Consider the following 17,017-nt stretch of genomic DNA (forward strand, 5'->3'; position numbering starts at 1 on the left):
AAGAGGTGACAAGTTGTATCCATTATTTAAGTGATGGGAATTAAGGTGAGTTCTGAGAAAAGCATATACTAGGACCTGAGAACCATCAGAATGGTTGTGGGTCATTATTCCCTTTTTAAATAGTTTTTTTCATCCATCAACTTTTTGCACATTTGTTCTCTTCCACTTATATGCTTGTTCTCCTTAAATGTGTGTGTGTACACATATGTGTGTATTCTATGCATACATTCCACTAAGCCATTTGAAAGTTTAGTAACAATATAAATTTAGCAAAATACAGCTACTTTTTCCCTGAATATTTAGCATAATCACAATATCATCATTTCCAGGGGATTTAATACTATATATTTTGATCTCTGAGTTGTCCCAAAATGTCCTCATTTTTGTTGGGATATAATTGTACCTAATAAAGAATTGGATTCTTTAATCTGCTGTCCCTGACTTTTTTCATACCATTCACTTTTTGAAGAGTCCAGGCCAGAGATGTCTTGTAAAATGTCCTATCATTCAGATTTACCTGATATCTTTTTCCCCACCTTATTCATTTTAGGATTTTGAACTTAGGAAAAATAATAAGATCATAATCTAGCTCCATCTATCTGAACTTCAGTGGTGTGGTGAAAAACCCTATATATGTCCTTAAAATTCTTCAAGATGTCTTACTTTCTGGACAACTGATGTCAGCATTTTCTGTACCAGCATAGTACTTAAGACTAATCAGTTGAAAATGATTAGGATAATTATCACAATTTATATAGCTGCAGATCACTAATTGAAAAGGGCACACATTAGAAGAACTAGATTCTGAATTTCACTTGCCATGAATAGCCAGATGTCCTTGGACAAGTCACATAATTTTTTAAGGTGTCAGTTTTCTCATAAAAAAAATACGTTCTGGTGTTTTTAAGTTCCTTTCAGCTGATTTTTTAATTACAGCTTATTGAGTTATTTGGTGAAAAACATAAGGTTCTCAATTCACTGGGTAGCTGTAGACAATCAAATGAATTATCTAAGTAATTATATTGCAATGATTCCTTGTTCCTAAGATATACACAGTTTTATATTTTGACATTTTCAAAATTAAGTTTTTGGCCATCACCTCATGTATGTATATATTTTTTACTATTTTATTTATTCACTTGAAAGGTAGAGTTACAGACAGAAGGAGAGACAGGTCTTCCATCCACTGGTTCACTCCCCAAATGGCTGCAACGGCCAGAGCTGGGCCAACCCAAAGCCAGGAGCTTCTTCCAGGTCTCCCACACCAGTGCAGGGACCCAAGTACTTGAGCCACTTCTGCTTTCCCAGGCCATAAGCAGAGAGCTGGATTGGAACAGGAGCAGCTAAGATAGGAACCAGCACCCATATGGGATCTGATGCTATAGGTGGAGGTTTAGCCTACTACACCACAGTGCTAGCCCTTCCTCACGTATATTTTTGTGGCAGTAGCACTTTTTTCCCCCCCAAAAAAGCTTCTATTACATTGATAAAATATCTTGAATTCTCTAGCATATCAAACAAAATTGAAGAAGTCTATTATACTATGTTGCAAGGTAGCTAAGGCACTTGAGGGAGAAAAAATGCTTCCAACTGTCAGGCATCATGTATTCTAAGCCTACTCCACTGTCATGTTTTAAAATGTGCACTTTAGAGGCCGGCGCCGCGGCTCACTAGGCTAATCCTCCGCCTAGCGGCGCCGGCACACCGGGTTCTAGTCCCGGTCGGGGCGCCGGATTCTGTCCCGGTTGCCCCTCTTCCAGGCCAGCCCTCTGCTGTGGCCAGGGAGTGCAGTGGAGGATGGCCCAGGTGCTTGGGCCCTGCACCCCATGGGAGACCAGGAAAAGCACCTGGCTCCTGGCTCCTGCCATCGGATCAGCGCGGTGAGCCGGCCGCAGCGCGCCGGCCGCGGCGGCCATTGGAGGGTGAACCAACGGCAAAAGGAAGACCTTTCTCTCTGTCTCTCTCTCTCACTGTCCACTCTGCCTGTCAAAAAAAAAAAAACAAAAACAAAAAACAAAAAACAAAAAAAAAAATGTGCACTTTAGAATCAAGACTTGATATTAAAGATTAGATTTAACAGGAAAATCACATTTCACAATGTGTAGCAAATGTGCCCCTGCATTGTTACGAAGGATCATGTTGGGGACTAGCATTGTGGCATGACACATAAAGTTGCTCCTTAGGATACTGCATCCCACATGGTAGTAGTGCCTGGTTCGTGTGCTGGTTATCAAGCTTCCTGCTCATGCTCCATCTAGTACTTGGGTTCCTGCCACTCATATGTGGGAGACCCAGATCGAGTTACCGACTCCTGGCTTTCACCTGGCACAGCCCCAACGGTTGGCAACCATTTGGGGAGTGAAACAATGAATGAAAGGTCCCTCTCCATCTCTCCCTCTCTGTCTCTCTCCCTTTGAAATAAATAAATCTTTAAAAAGAAAAAGTCACAGTGGTATAACAAACCTAAGATTTCTAAACAAATTCAAATGAAAATTTTTATTGCTGATCACTTAAGTTAGAATAATTATTGAAAGGCTAAGCATAGCATTTAAAATCCTGAAGTAGCTAACAAGCTTGGAAAAAACATCTGTTTTCCCTGTACTACCCAGCAAGTAACAGAGGGACCCAGGCAAGATAGGTTTGTTGTACAGTGATTTATTCCGTTAGTTCCCTTTTGTTTTTTTTTTTTGTTTGTTTTGTTTTGTTTTGTTTTGTTTTGTTTTGTTTTTTGACAGGCAGAGTGGACAGTGAGAGAGAGACAGAGAGAAAGGTCTTCCTTTGCCGTTGGTTCACCCTCCAATGGCCGCCGCGGCTGGCGCGCTGCGGCCAGCGCACCACGCTGATCCGATGGCAGGAGCCAGGTACTTATCCTGGTCTCCCACGGGGTGCAGGGCCCAAGCACTTGGGCCATCCTCCACTGCACTCCCGGGCCACAGCAGAGAGCTGGCCTGGAAGAGGGGCAACCGGGACAGAATCCGGCACCCCGACTGGGACTAGAACCCGGTGTGCCGGCGCCGCAAGGCGGAGGATTAGCCTAGTGAGCTGCGGCGCCGGCCCCCTTTTGTTCTTACGGTATATGTTGTTCCTAATATTTCAGTGTCCTGATAGTTGTTGACATAATATCATGCTTGTTTCTTAGCCTCTAGAATTTCATTTTACTGTCTTGGGTAAATTGCCAAATTGCTATATGTTTGTATTGTTTTAATAATCATGAAAATAAAATTTCTTCCCTCTAGCCTTGAGGAATTGTTAAAATACTTCTAAATTTAGAACTTCACCTTCAGTGAGATAATTTTGAGTTGCGAGTTAGCATATATTGCCAACAGTTATCATTTAATTGCTTGTCTTGGGGAAATTTAGTTTATTTCTGTTTTCTAGAGGTCACTTTGCTTCTTTCTGGAACATAAACAAAAGATATATGATCTTCTGTAGCTTTGCTTTTGTGCTGCTGATCAGTCAGTGCTTATGGAAAGGAGGAACATAACATTAAATACTGTTCTTATAATATTAACTAATGCTTAAGATATTTCTGACATTGGCTTTTGTGGTGCTATTCAAATTTATCTTTGTGACCTTCTACTATTTTGTGGGCTTTTACCATAAATAGTAGTTGAGGCTCCATTTATAAGTGTTTATTTTCTTAGCTTTCACTTCACTTGGGGTTCATTTACATTGATTGCAGCTATCTCTAGTGAAATTTTCAGAAATGTATTTTTAGTTCTCATATTACAGTACTTACGGAAAAAAACCAACCAGCTGATCTTTTTCTCATAGTCTGACTTCCCTGCTCAAAATATGATATTTTCTAATAAACTTTTAGTTCCCTCTCCCTCTCTGTAACTCTGCCTTTCAACTAAATAAATAAATCTTTATCTTTGATTTATTTGTTAAGTTGAAAGAGTTAGATCGTCGATCTGATCGCTGGTTCACTGCCCAAGTGACTGCAGTGGCCAGAGCTGGGCCAGGCCAAAGCCAGGAACCAGGAGCTTCTTCTGAGTTTCCCACATGGGTGCAGGGACCCAAGCACTTGGGCCATCTTCCACTGCTTTCCCAGGTGCATTAGCAGGGAGCTGGATCGGAAGTGGAACAGCTAAGACTTCAGCCTGCACACATATGGGATGTTGGCATTGCAGGCAGGGGCTTTACCCACTACACCACAACACTGGCCCTATTAGATAGTTTTAAGAACCAAAGACGCTTTTTGTAATCTTCAATTTGTTTCTCTCAGAGGTATTGCTTTTTATAGTCTTTTGTCTGATTTTCTTCTGGTTGATAATATCTGTTGACTTTAAGGTGCCCTATTTCCCTCACTTCATACACATAGACATGTTCCCTTTTCCCTTCTATAATACAATAAAAGTTTTTTCTAACATATTGTTCAATACAAATGTTTGTGACAATGTAGTTATTCGAGATTAGGGCACTGGTTCTGAAAAGTGTGGCCCAGAAACCCAAAAAACGTTCCCACAATTCTTTCAAGGGTTCAAAAGATCTAACATATTTTCATTAGAGTATGTTATATGTGCTTTTCACTCTCATTCTTTCATAAATCTACAGTGTAGCCTTCCAATAGCTATGTGACATAATGATATCAACGCACTGATGGCCAATGAAATGTGTGCTTGTGCGTTCTTACGTGTCTACAGTTTTCTAAGCTTAGAACACTTCAAGATGTGAAGTGAATGCAGAAGCAGATAGGAAAATACAACTTTGTTCTATGAAACTGCATATTAAAGAGCTTAGCAAACATGTAAAATAATACCTCTCATGAAATATATTTTGGAAAGGAGTTACTTTCATTAAAAAGTTACGTATTTTAGTAATACCCATAAATATTGGGTTTATTGTCCTTTTTTCAGTAGATTCCACCATATTTTACAATATCATTTATTAGAAATTGCTTAGTATCAGCACTTAAAATTTATTATGCTTTAATTTATTTTGAAATTGGAAAGAACTGTTTTTCCTAATATCTTTCATTTGACGGGCTGTGATATAAGAAGTATGTTTGTTTTCTGTTGCTATAACAAAATACTCAAGCTGTGCACTTTAAAAAGGGTTTATTTAGCTCACAGTTTTGGGAAGTTCAAAATTATGACACCACCACCACCCTCCCCCAGGGCAGGTGTTGTGGTGCACTTTAGAGTTTACCAAGTGGCGGCCAGCACCGTGGCTCAATAGGCTAATCCTCCTCCTGCGGCACCGGCACACCGGGTTCTAGTCCCGGTCGGGGCACCGGATTCTGTCCCAGCTGCCCCTCTTCCAGGCCAGCTCTCTGCTGTGGCCAGGGAGTGCAGTGGAGGATGGCCCAAGTCCTTGGGCCCTGCACCCGCATGGGAGACCAGGAGAAGCACCTGGCTCCTGGCTTCGGATCAGCGCGGTATGCTGGCTGCAGCGGCCATTGGAGGGTGAACTAACAGTAAAGGAAGACCTTTCTCTCTGTCTCTCTCTCACTGTCTAACTCTGCCTGTCAAAAATAAAAATAAAAAAAAAAGTTTACCAAGTGGCTTAGCATGTATTATTTCGTTTCCTCCTAGTGATGTCCCTATGAGTTAGTTAACTCTCCATACTTATAGGTGCCTAATTCAGACTTTCAGATGGTAACTGACTTCTACAAGAATGTATATAGGTTAGACTCAAATTAGGTGTTCTGACTTCTAACCCTGTACTGTATAAAAGCCCGATATTCCTTAATAATTCAGAGGCATTCACATTCTGCTGTGCATTTTAGTGTTCGGAGGGTGTAACAGTATCTAGTATAAAGGCTTTGACCAACATAAAGTACATAGTTCAACCACATCACTAGAAGAAATAAGAATTCTTATTCTGGTTATGGATCATTTGAACTTTGGGAGAGGTTAGACTCAAGTTTGGATGGATATACATAATGGGCTGGAAGAATTTTTCTTATATCAATTATTAAAAAACCTTCAAATAGTTTGTTTTACTGTTCTTAATCATTATAGTCTTTTATTGTAACAGTGAAAATACATTCAGAACATTCAATAAACACTAAAGTAAATTCCTTTACCCATACATATTATTAATTGTGTAGTTAGATGCCGCAGAAATTACATTATATGAGGAATTCACCCACAAATACTGATTTAAAGATTCAGACAAAAAATTCAGACAGCAAACAGGAATAATACCAGCACAGCGAACTTTCAGCCATCACTTACGAGTCTCTGAGTTAATTGTTTTTAATTTGGGTATTCATTTTTTTTTCTTCCATCTCCCTATAGGTTTGTAAAAGAATGGACTTGGTCTGCCAGAGAATGTTGAATCAGGGATTTCTGAAAGTGGAGAGGTATCATAATCTATGTCAGAAACAAGTTAAAGCACAACTTCCAAGGTATATTGTGGCCAATTTAGTAAGGGGTTTTATTTCTTTGCTGATTTTTTTTTTCATTGTCAAGGTTTACCTGATAATGATTGCCACATTTTTTGTAGCAAAGGATTCATAGATCACAAATAACTGTGATTTGTGCACTCTCTCCATTTCTAGTCCACATTTTACTAGATTCTAGCCAGGGCAGTTAGGCAAGAAAATGAAGTTAAAGACATCCAGATGGGAAAAGAAGAAGAAAAACTGTTTCCAGATGACTTGATCTTGTATACAATACACTTGTATACACTTGTGTACAATACACTAATTAATTATTAGAGCTTATTCATTAACAGGTTTAGCAACCTGTAGTGCTGGCATCCAAGTGCCAGTTCAAGTCCTGGCTGTTCCACTTCCAATCCAGCTCCCTACTGATGTACCTGGGAAAGCTGCAAAAGATGACCCAAGTGCTTGGGCCCTTGCACCAATTTGGGAGACCTGGATGACCAACTCCTGGCTTGAGCCTGGCCGAGCCTGGGCTGTTGGGGCCATTTGGGGAGTGAACCAGCAGACAGAAGATCTCTCTGTCTCTCCTTCTCTCTGTAAATCTGCCCTTCAAATAAGTAAGCCTTTTTAAAAACTAAATAAAAAGGGAACATGCTACAAAATGACCTTTGAGAACTATGCTAAGTGGAAGAAGCGAGACACAAAAGGCCATGTGCTGTGTGATTCCGTTAATCAGAAATGTTCCAAAAAAGGCAAATTCATAAAGACAAAATAGATTAGTAGTTGCTAGGGGCTGAAACAACTCGGGGGAGAGGTGGGATTTATAGTTACAGCTTTGCTTTCTGTGTTGATGAAAATGTTCTGATATTAAATAATGCTGATACCTATAAACCTCTGTGAATGTACTGAACACCACTAAATTGTATACCTTATATTTGAATTCTTAATGAAACTTTAAAAAGTTTAAAGGAACTAAATTTTATGAGCAAAAACAGTCTCACTGTATATTCATGTTAAATTGTTTCATCTAATTTCTCTAATAGTCATTAGAGTTGATTTAGCCCACCCCCCAAAAAAATCTTTAAAATAAAGTGTTTTTTTCAACTGTTCTATCAGCAAATACTAGTCCTTTGCAAAGATTTCTGGGCATAGTAATTCATTCATCCTTGCAGTTGAATTCTGATCTAATTAGAGATTTCTGTATTAATATCTAAAACGTAGACTATTTCATTGGGCATTTGATTACTTAACATTTTAGCCCTCAGTGTTTTTTTTTTTAATTGTTTTAATTGTGTTTTATTGTTATTACCATTATAGGAGAGAATCAGAAAGGAGAAATCACTCATTAGCTCGTCATGCAGACATCCTTGCTGCTGTTGAAACACGGCTGTCGCTGTTAAATATGACTTTCATGAAGTATGTGGATTCCAATCTCTGTTGCTTCATCCCAGGAAAGGTAAAATAGAGTTGCATACCTAGAAGAGTTGGATTGCCTTGTGTAGACTTTAAATCAAAGTTTTGACATGTCTGTATTCTTCTCTGAATGAGCTTCTGTGAATGAGTTTGCTTATTAGCTTCTGCTTTTTAGAGGGGCTTGTTATAAAAATTCATATTCAGGGACCGGCACTGAGGCATTGTAGGTTAAGCCTCTGCCTGCAGAGTCAGCATCCCATACAGGCATCAGGTTGTGTCCCAGTTGCTCCTCTTCTTTTTTTTTTTAATTTTTTTTATTTTTTTGACAGGCAGACTGGACAGTGAGAGAGAGACAGAGAGAAAGGTCTTCCTTTGCTGTTGGTTCACCCTCCAATGGCCGCCGCAGCTGTCGCGCTGCGGCCGGTGCACCGCGCTGATCCGAGATCCGATGGCAGGAGCCAGGTACTTCTCCTGGTCTCCCATGGGGTGCAGGGCCCAAGCACTTGGGCCATCCTCCACTGCACTCCCGGGCCACAGCAGAGAGCTGGCCTGGAAGAGGGGCAACCGGGACAGAATCCAGCGCCCCGACCAGGACTAGAACCCGGTGTGCCGGCGCCACAGGTGGAGGATTAGCCTAGTGAGCCGTGGCACCGGCCTCCCAGCTGCTCCTCTTCTGATCAGCTCTCTGCTAATGTGCCTGGAAAAGCAGTGGTGCTTGGGCCCCGCACCCATGTGAGAGACCCAGATGAAGCTCCTGGCTCCTGTCTTCAGCCTGGACCAGCCCTGGCTGTTACGGCTATCTGGGGAGTGAACCAGAGGATGGAAGATCTCTTTCTCTCTGTCTCTCTGTCTCTCTGCCTCTCTTTCTCTCTCCTCTCTCCTTCTCTTTATGTATCTCTGCCTTTCAAAATAAATAAATCTTTTTAAAAAGTATACTCAAGAATAAAACTTGTGAGCTTTTACTGTTAAGATGCTAAAGATTGAGCAATGAATGAGATAAAGATGGCCCCTTTCTAATGTTCAGAGTGCTTTCATACTCTGGACCCCCATTCACTTTCCATCATAGAAGTGTATGGTAGGTGGAACAAGTATCGCTGTTCCTTTTTCACTGATAAGAAAACAGGCCTAGAGAACTAACTTGACTTAATGAAAACTATACTGTGGTCTTGATTTCTCAGTTGCCTTCTCTACTGTTCTTTTCTATTTTTCCTTCTTAGTATCATTTCTTTGAATTTACTCTTAATTTCTTTTTCTCCTGAAAATTTGCACTTCATTGGAAATTAAAAAATAATAGTTTTCATTTTTATTCTTATGAGTTCTGTCATACTTAGTTCAGCTTAGATTATTTCTTTATAATGCCACCTTTACCTTATATTTTACCTAAAAACAACATTGTATACACTCAGTATTACTTTTTATTTTTATGTTGCTGGTACTTTTTTTCTTTCTGAAACTAAAATTAAACTGCTGACTTATCACAGCTCGCAGTATTTGGGTTGTTTTATGGCTGTTTTATACTTAAACTTTTCACATCCTATCTTCAAAACAGAAGAATGCTGGTATTTCATTTCCTCCTGCTGAAGTAAGACATTAAAAAACAACAGTTTTCTTTCTCTAGCACATAAGCGGATTTGGTGTATGGTTTCTATGGTAGGTTATGTTGCTTTCCCTGATCCTGCACCTAGGCTATGCTTACAAGTTGGGGAGCTTTTATACTTTGTAAGAGAACTAACTTTTATAATCTTTTTTTTTTTTTTTTTTTTTTTTTTTTTTTTTTTGATAGGCAGAGTTAGACAGTGAGAGAGAGAGAGACAGAGAGAAAGGTCTTCCTTCCGTTGGTTCACCCCCTCAAATGGTTGCTACGGCCGGCGTGCTGCACCGATCCAAAGCCAGGAGCCAGGTGCTTCCTCCTGGTCTCCCATGCAGGTGCAGGGCCCAAGCACTTGGGCCATCCTCCACTGCACTCCCTGGCCACAGCAGAGAGCTGGCCTGGAAGAGGGGCAACCGGGACAGAATCCGGTGCCCCAACCGGGACTAGAACCCTGTGTGCCGGCACCGCAGGCGGAGGATTAGCAAAGTGAGTCGCGGCACCGGCCACTTTTATAGTCTTGTATAGAATATGTCTGGTTTTAAAAATTCAGATCTGTGGTCAGCATTTTTTTAAGATTTATTTATTTATTTATTTATTTGAAAGGCAGAGTTAGAGAGAGGGAGAAAGAAAGAGATCGATCTTCCATCTACTAGTTCATTCCCCAAATGACCTGGGCTGGTCTGAAGTCAGGAGCCAGCAGCTTCTTCTGGGTCTCCCACATGGGTGCAGGGACCCAGATCTCTCTGTCTCTCCCTCTCTCTCCGTAACTCTGCATTTCAAATTAAAAAAAAAAAATCTTTTAAAAAAGAAAGACCCATAAGAATGATGAGACCAAGGAGAAAAGTCAGGAACAATATATTTTGAATACTGGAAAATAGAGAAAGAAATGGTAACTCTTTTAGAAGAACTGAGACAGTTAAATCCTAAACTGACAGTGGGGAGAGCTGAGAGGTAACCCAGTGTACGCACTTGAACCTCTAGAACGCTGTAAATTGAGAGCCCAAGGCACCTCTGAAAGTGGGACTGAAAACAGGAGGGTTGTTTGAAAGTCTGTATTTGAGAATGACTTAAACCTAAAGGTCCTCTCTAATTACTAACAATCTAGATTATTGCCCTTCTCAGCAGTAGAGCTAAAGGGTTAGTTACTAGAGGAGTTAAAAGTTGAGTGTCTTTCTCTTTTTTCTTTTTTAAGGTTTACTTTATTTATTTGAAAGGCAGACAAAGATCCTCCATCTGTCTGCTGCTTCATTCCCCAAATATCCACAAACAGCCAGAGAGTGGGCCAGGCCAAACCCAAGAACCTGGAACTCCATCCAGGTCTGCCATATGGGTGGCAGGGCCTCAAGTACTTGGGTCATCTCTCACTGCTTTCCCAAGCACATTAGCAGGAAGCTGGATCAGAAATGGAGCAACCTGGACTTGAACTGTAACTCATTTGGGATGTTGTCATTGTAGTGGTTAAGCCACCATGCCACAATGCTAGCCCTAATGTGGAGTCTCTTGAAAGAGGACCGTACTGATGACAAGGGTGTTTAAAGAAAATCTGTCTAAAGAATTCAGACTAGTTGGGAGTTTATCACTATAATCTAGGGGCAGGATCAGCTAACTTTTTCTGTAAAAGGCCATACAGTAAATGCTTTCAGCTTTGTGGGCCATATAGCCTCAGTCACAACTATGAAAAATAGCCATAGACAGCATGTGGTAAATGAGTGTTCCAGTAACAGACATAGTCAGGCATTTGAACTTGCAGTTAAAACCTATGCTTGGGTCACCCATATCCTTTATCCCAGTACCTGGTTTTAAGTGCCAGTTCTGCTCCCAATTCCAGCTTCCTGCTAATACACATGCTGGCAGGCACCAAGTGATGATTCAACTTCTTGGGTCCCTGCCACCCACTTGGGAAACCCAGAATGAGTTCCTGGCCCCTGTCTAAAAGTCTGACCCAGCCCTAGCTGTTGCAGACATTTAGGGAGTGAACCAGCCAGTAGGGGAGGAGTGTGCTTTTGAATTCTCTCTCTCTAGAAATAAATAAACGTATTAAAATGTTAAAGATTGTTGGCTCACTTGTGTCTACATATCTCATATCTTCCATCTGACATATATGGTATTTGCACCTTTTGCAATAAGCCATGTTAGTATCAGCACTTCACATACAATGAAGCACATCTACATGTGAGCAGTAGGCAAGTAACCATTCTGGGAAATAAAAGAATGACAGCAGTCTTGGATAATCCCTGCTCTTGATCATGACCCTTTTGTTCTTACTGAGAAGTTAGTTTTTGCAGTGCTAATGATTGTGTAGTTATAAAGCTGGGTTTCCCTGAACAGTTTCTTTTTAATGTTTTGGCAAAGAGTACTAGTGGGGTTGCATTTTTTTTTGGTTGAGACCCAGCAATTATTTGCCTTTTGTTTCTTTGCTTTTATTCTCTTTGTGTATTTCTCTTCCTTAGCCATTTGAAAGCAAATGGAAGACATCGTGACCCTTGATTCCTAATTATTTCAGTGTATTTCTTAAAAGCTAGAATACTCTTACTTAACTAACATGCAAATAGCAAAATCAGTAAGTTTAACGTTTCTGTAATACTCTTTATCTAATCAATAGATCACATTCAAATTTCATCACATATCCCAATTATACTCTTCCTAGCAATTTTTTTCTCAGTCCAGAATTTACCTAAGACCATGCATGGATACCCCAATCCTCTTTAATCTGTAACAAATCCTGAGGTTCCTTGTATGTCTTTTTCTTTGTTTCTCTTTTTTTTTTTTTTTTTTTCTCTTTCTTTTTTTTCTTTTTCCTTGAGAGACCAAGAGAGTGAGAGAAAGCTCCCAAATGCTTGGGTTGAGGTTGAGGCAAGGAGCCAGGAACTCAATATAGGTCTTCCTGTGTGTGGCAAGAATGCAATTACTTGTCCCTTCACTGCTGCCTTGCAGGGTCTGCATCAGCAGGAAGCTGAAATCAGGAGCCAGAGCAAGGAATCAAACCCAGAAACTCTGATAGGAGATGTGGGTATCTTAACCACTAAGCTACATTCCTGTCCTTTTGTGTCCTTTAATCTTCACATTTCTTTAAGAGTATACGTTGGGGATGGCCTTGTGGCTCACCAGGTTAAACCACTACCTTGACACTGGCATCCCATGTGGGCACTGGTTCAAGTCCTGGCTGCTCCATTTCCAATCCAGCTCACTGCTAATGTACCTGGAAAAGCAGTGGATCATGGCCCAAGTACTTGAGCCCCTGTTATCACATGGGAGACCTGGATGGAGTTCCAGGCTCCTGACTTTGACCTGGCCCAGCCATGGCTTTGTTGCCATTTGAGGAGTGAACTAGTGGATCGAAGACTTCTTTCTTTCTCTCCCTCCCTCTCTCTCACTCTGCCTTTCAAATAGAAAAAAACAGATCTTTTTTAAAATTACAATAACATAGGTCAGTAATTTGTCAGGATGTCTTTCAATTTAAGTTTATCTAATGTTTCCACAATATTTTCTTTTAAAATTGATTTTAATCTGAGTTTACTTTTGTTTAAAAAATTATTTTTATTTATTTGAAAGACAGAGTTACAGAGAGAGATAGAGCCAGAGAGAGAAGTCTTCCATCCGCTGGTTCACTCTCCAAATGACCACAATGGCCAGAGCTGAGCTGATCCAAAGCCAGGAGCCAGGAGCTTCTTCCAGGTCTCCCACGTGGGTGCAGGAGCCCAAGGACTTGGGCCATCTTCTGTTTTCCCAGGCCATTGCAGAGAGCTGGATCAGAAGAGGAGCAGCTGGGTCTCGAACTGGCGCGCCCATATGGGATGCCAGCACTGCAGGCTGGGGCTTTAACCGGCTTTGTCACAGTGCTAGCCCAGTGAGGGTACTCTGAAAAATCAAGATTAGTTGGGAACATTTCTTCCTTTTACTATGCAGAATAAATATATACAGCCATGAACCTTTAAAATGAAAAAAGAATTAGTCTGTTTTCTTATTGAGTTATTATTAGGTCCACCCTGTCCATCCCCAGTCATCTAAGATAACAGGAGTTCTGATCATCAGATCTCTATGTGCTTTATTCTTTTTTTTAATTTTTTTTAAATTTTTTATTTGACAGGTAGAGTTAGAGACAGTGAGAGAGAGAAACAGAGAGAAAGATCTTCCTTTCATTGGTTCACTCCCCAAATGGCCACTACAGCCGGCACTGCACCGATCCAGAGCCAGGAGCCAGGTGCTTCTTCCTGGTCTCCCATGTGGGTGCAGGGGCCCAAACACTTGGGCAATTCTCCACTGCCCTCCCAGGCCACAGCAGAGAGCTGGATTGGAAGAGGAACAACTGGGACTAGAACCCAGCACTCATATGGGATGCCGGTGTGGGCAGCAGCAGCCATTTGGGGGGTGAACCAACGGAAAAGGAAGACCTTTCTCTCTTTCTCTCTCTCACTGTCTAACTCTGCCTGTCCAAAAAAAAAAAAGTCAAATGCACATCAAATTTTTAAATATGGGAGAAACTTAAAAAAAGGTGGAAAGCCAATGTCAATGTGTCATGGCATCCCATATCAGAGTGCTGGTTCAGTTCCTGGCTGCTCCACTTCTGATCCACCTTCCTGCTAATGCACCTGAGAAGGCAGTGGAAGATGGCCCAAGTACTTCAGACCCTGCCAGGAGAGTAGGGTGGAATTATTGGATCCTGGCTCTAGCCTGGCCTAGCCTTAGCCATTGAGGCCATTTGGGGAATGAACCAACAGCTGGAAGATATCTCAGTCTGTTTCACTCTGCCTTTCAAATAAATCATTTTGAAGTTTTCCTTTTTTTTTTTTTTTTTTTTTTTTTTTTTTTTTTTTTTTTTTTTTTTTTAAGGTAAAAGGGCAAGTTAAGGAAATCTCAAGTAGAACAAGGAGACAAAGATGGCTAAACACAACAGACAGATCCTATATTGGAGTGCTTGAGTCTGAATTCTGACTCTACTCCAAATTCCGGGTTCCTACTAATGCACGCTCTGGGAGACAGTAGGTGATGGTTAAAATGGATAAATCTCTGCCCCTTGAGCTTGGGCTGTGTTCTCAGCTTTGGCCTGGTCCAGCCTAAGCTATTGCAGGCATTTGGGAAATGAATCAGCAGGTGGGAGCTCATTTTGTCTCTGTTTCTCTTCCTTTGCCTCTAAACTATAAATAAATAAGAAATATGGGACATAAGGACATGTCTGAGGTTCAGTATTCTAATAGCTTTGTTTGCTGAAGTGATTTGCAGAAAATTGTCAAAGCTACTCGGAAAATACACTATTATGAAAATTTAGTAAATAGGATACCTGAGGAAACAGAAAGATACCATTACCTTCATGTGTATTTAGAAGACTAAATACAGTAAAGCTGAGACTACTTCATAAATTAGTTCATAGATGGAATTCTTCATATCAGCAGTCCTTGTGGGATACTTGGATATGAAATTCATTCTGAAAGAATAAGAGTTATAGAAAAGGATTAATTGTATTAATACATGTTTTTTAAAACATATTTAGAATAAATTTCTATTAGGTGAGAATGCTGCAAAATGTTGGTTGCTTGCCCCTCACCTGTCCATCCACATCATTCATCTGCTCAGTGTCACTCCTCTCTAGCTGGCCATACCCTCCTGCTCTCACTTCCTGTAACGGTTGAAATTCTCATTCCATCATTGTGTCTTTATTTAGACCTACCTGTTTCCCTCAAACAGATCTTATCTCCACCTTATTTTTACACAAACAATTTGCTTGTACATTGGACTTATTACAGCATGAGTTAACACTTTCAGTTTATGGGTAGTCCACTGGGTAGGATCTGTATCTTACTCATTCCTAATCTATTACAGTAGTCATAAAACTGGATGAATTAGTCATCTTTTTTTTTAACTATGATACCCAAGGCAACTAACTTTATAAAGAGAAAAAGTTTATTTATCTCACAATTCCAGAGGTCCCAGCCCAAGATCAGACAGGCCCATTAGTTTGGCCTCTGATGATAGTGTTCTTGCTGTGGAGTCCTGAGACCTCACAGAGCATCATGTGGCAAGAGACAGCATGCTTGACTATCAGTGTCTCCTTATAAAGCCACCAGATTCAGCCTTTGGGACTCTACCTTAATGATCTAATCTAACAACTTTCCAAAAGTCCTGCCTCTAAATGCCATAATTGGGTTAAGTTTTGGAGCTGGTGCTGTGGCGTACTGGGTAAGGCCACCGCTTAACAATGCTGGGATGGCATCCCATATGTGTGTCAGTTTGAGTCCTGGCTGCTCTACTTCTGATCTAGCTCTCTGTTATGGCCTGGGAAAGCAGTAAAAGATGGCCCAAGTCCTTGTGCCCCAGCACCCACATGGGAGATCTGGAAGAAGCTCCTTGCTCCTGGCTTTGGGTCGGCCCAGTTCCAGCCGTTTGCAGCCATTTGGAGAGTGAACCAGTGGATGGAACACCTCTCTCCCTTTCTGCCTCTGCCTCTCTATAACTCTGCCTTTCAAATAAATAAATAAATGTTTTTTTCAAAAAATGGGTTAAGTCTTCACCTCTTGGGACCATTAACTTAAGACTTCAGGGTTTAAACATTGGCATGAGTTTGGGACCCAAATATCTCAAACCATAGCACTATAGATACTTTATTAAGCACCTAAGTATTACATACTATATGTTTCAGAAATCTGTCTCAGTGGAAAACCTGTTAACTGACCTTTGTGTTCACAACATAATGTCTGCTAAAAACCATATTTCTTCTGTATTTAAACATCTAGGGGCTGGCATTGTGGTGTGACAGATTAGGCCACTGCCTACAATGCCAGCATCCCATATGGGCATTGGTTCAAGTCCTGGCCGCTCCACTTCCAATCCAGCTCCCTACTAATGTGCCTGGGAAAGCAGTGGAAGACAGCCCAAGTCTGTGGGCGCCTGCACCCACGTGGGAGACCCAAATGAAGCTCCTGGCTTTGACCTTCCACAGCCCTGGCAGTTGCAGCCATTTGGGGAGTGAACCAGTGGATGGAAGACCTCTCACTCTCTCCCTGTCTCTCTAACTGTACCCTTCAAATAAATAAAATAGATCTTTTTTAAAAAAAAATTAAAAATAATTAAACAAGCATCTATTTAATTTATTTGACAGGCAGAGTGACAGGGAGATACACAAAAAGAGAGTTCTTCCATTGTTAATTCACTCCCCAAATAGCCACAACAGTTAATGCTATTCCAAGCCAAAGCCAGGAGCCCAGAGCTCCATTCAGATCTCCCATATGAATGGCAGGGACCATGCACTTGGGCCATCACCCAGGCACGTTAGCAAGGAGCTGGATTATAAGCAGAGCAGCTGGGACTTGAACTGACACTCCAGTATGGGATGCTGGCATCACAAGTGGCAACTTAACCTACTGTGCCGTAATGCCAGTCCCTTACTATTTTCTTAATTTTGTGTAAATACTAAATAATACTACTTCTAGCTTTCATATTTTACTTATTTATTAAGATTGTGTTTATTTGAGAGGTAGAGTTACAGTGAGAGAGAGAAAGAGAGGTGCTCCGTTCTCTAGTTCACTCCCCAAATGACCGCAACAGCCGGAGCTGAGCTGATCAGGAGCCAGGGGCTTCCTCCAGGTTTCCCATGTGGGTACAGGGGCCTCCTTGCTTGGGCCATCTTGTACTGCTTTCCCAGGCCATAGCAGAGAGCTGGCTTGGAAAAGGAGCAGCCAGAAGGA

The 17,017-nt window shown here is 41.1% G+C and overlaps 1 protein-coding gene and 1 long non-coding RNA gene across 4 annotated transcripts in view; one reads left to right on the forward strand and one right to left on the reverse strand.

Moving 5' to 3' along the window:
- The window catches only part of FBXO28 (F-box protein 28), a 35,312-nt gene that overhangs the window by 8,472 nt on the left and 9,823 nt on the right, over window positions 1–17,017 (forward strand). For 2 of the 3 annotated variants that reach the window (XM_002717486.6, XM_089311430.1), the window contains exons 2-3: window positions 6,246–6,355; window positions 7,652–7,790. In XM_002717486.6, the coding sequence (XP_002717532.1) occupies window positions 6,246–6,355; window positions 7,652–7,790 (249 nt within the window). The remainder of the gene's footprint in view (window positions 1–6,245; window positions 6,356–7,651; window positions 7,791–17,017) is intronic. The other variant, XM_089311432.1, reaches the window with a different exon arrangement.
- The window catches only part of LOC127483435 (uncharacterized), a 47,370-nt gene that overhangs the window by 2,400 nt on the left and 27,953 nt on the right, over window positions 1–17,017 (reverse strand). Inside the window, exon 3 of the long non-coding RNA XR_007909640.3 lies at window positions 14,643–14,760. This is a non-coding gene — a long non-coding RNA (uncharacterized LOC127483435). The remainder of the gene's footprint in view (window positions 1–14,642; window positions 14,761–17,017) is intronic.

Source organism: Oryctolagus cuniculus, chromosome 13 (assembly GCF_051225735.1).
Source record: "Oryctolagus cuniculus isolate XC-2025 breed Fujian yellow rabbit chromosome 13, ASM5122573v1, whole genome shotgun sequence".
In the NCBI taxonomy this organism is placed as follows: Eukaryota; Metazoa; Chordata; class Mammalia; order Lagomorpha; family Leporidae; genus Oryctolagus; species Oryctolagus cuniculus.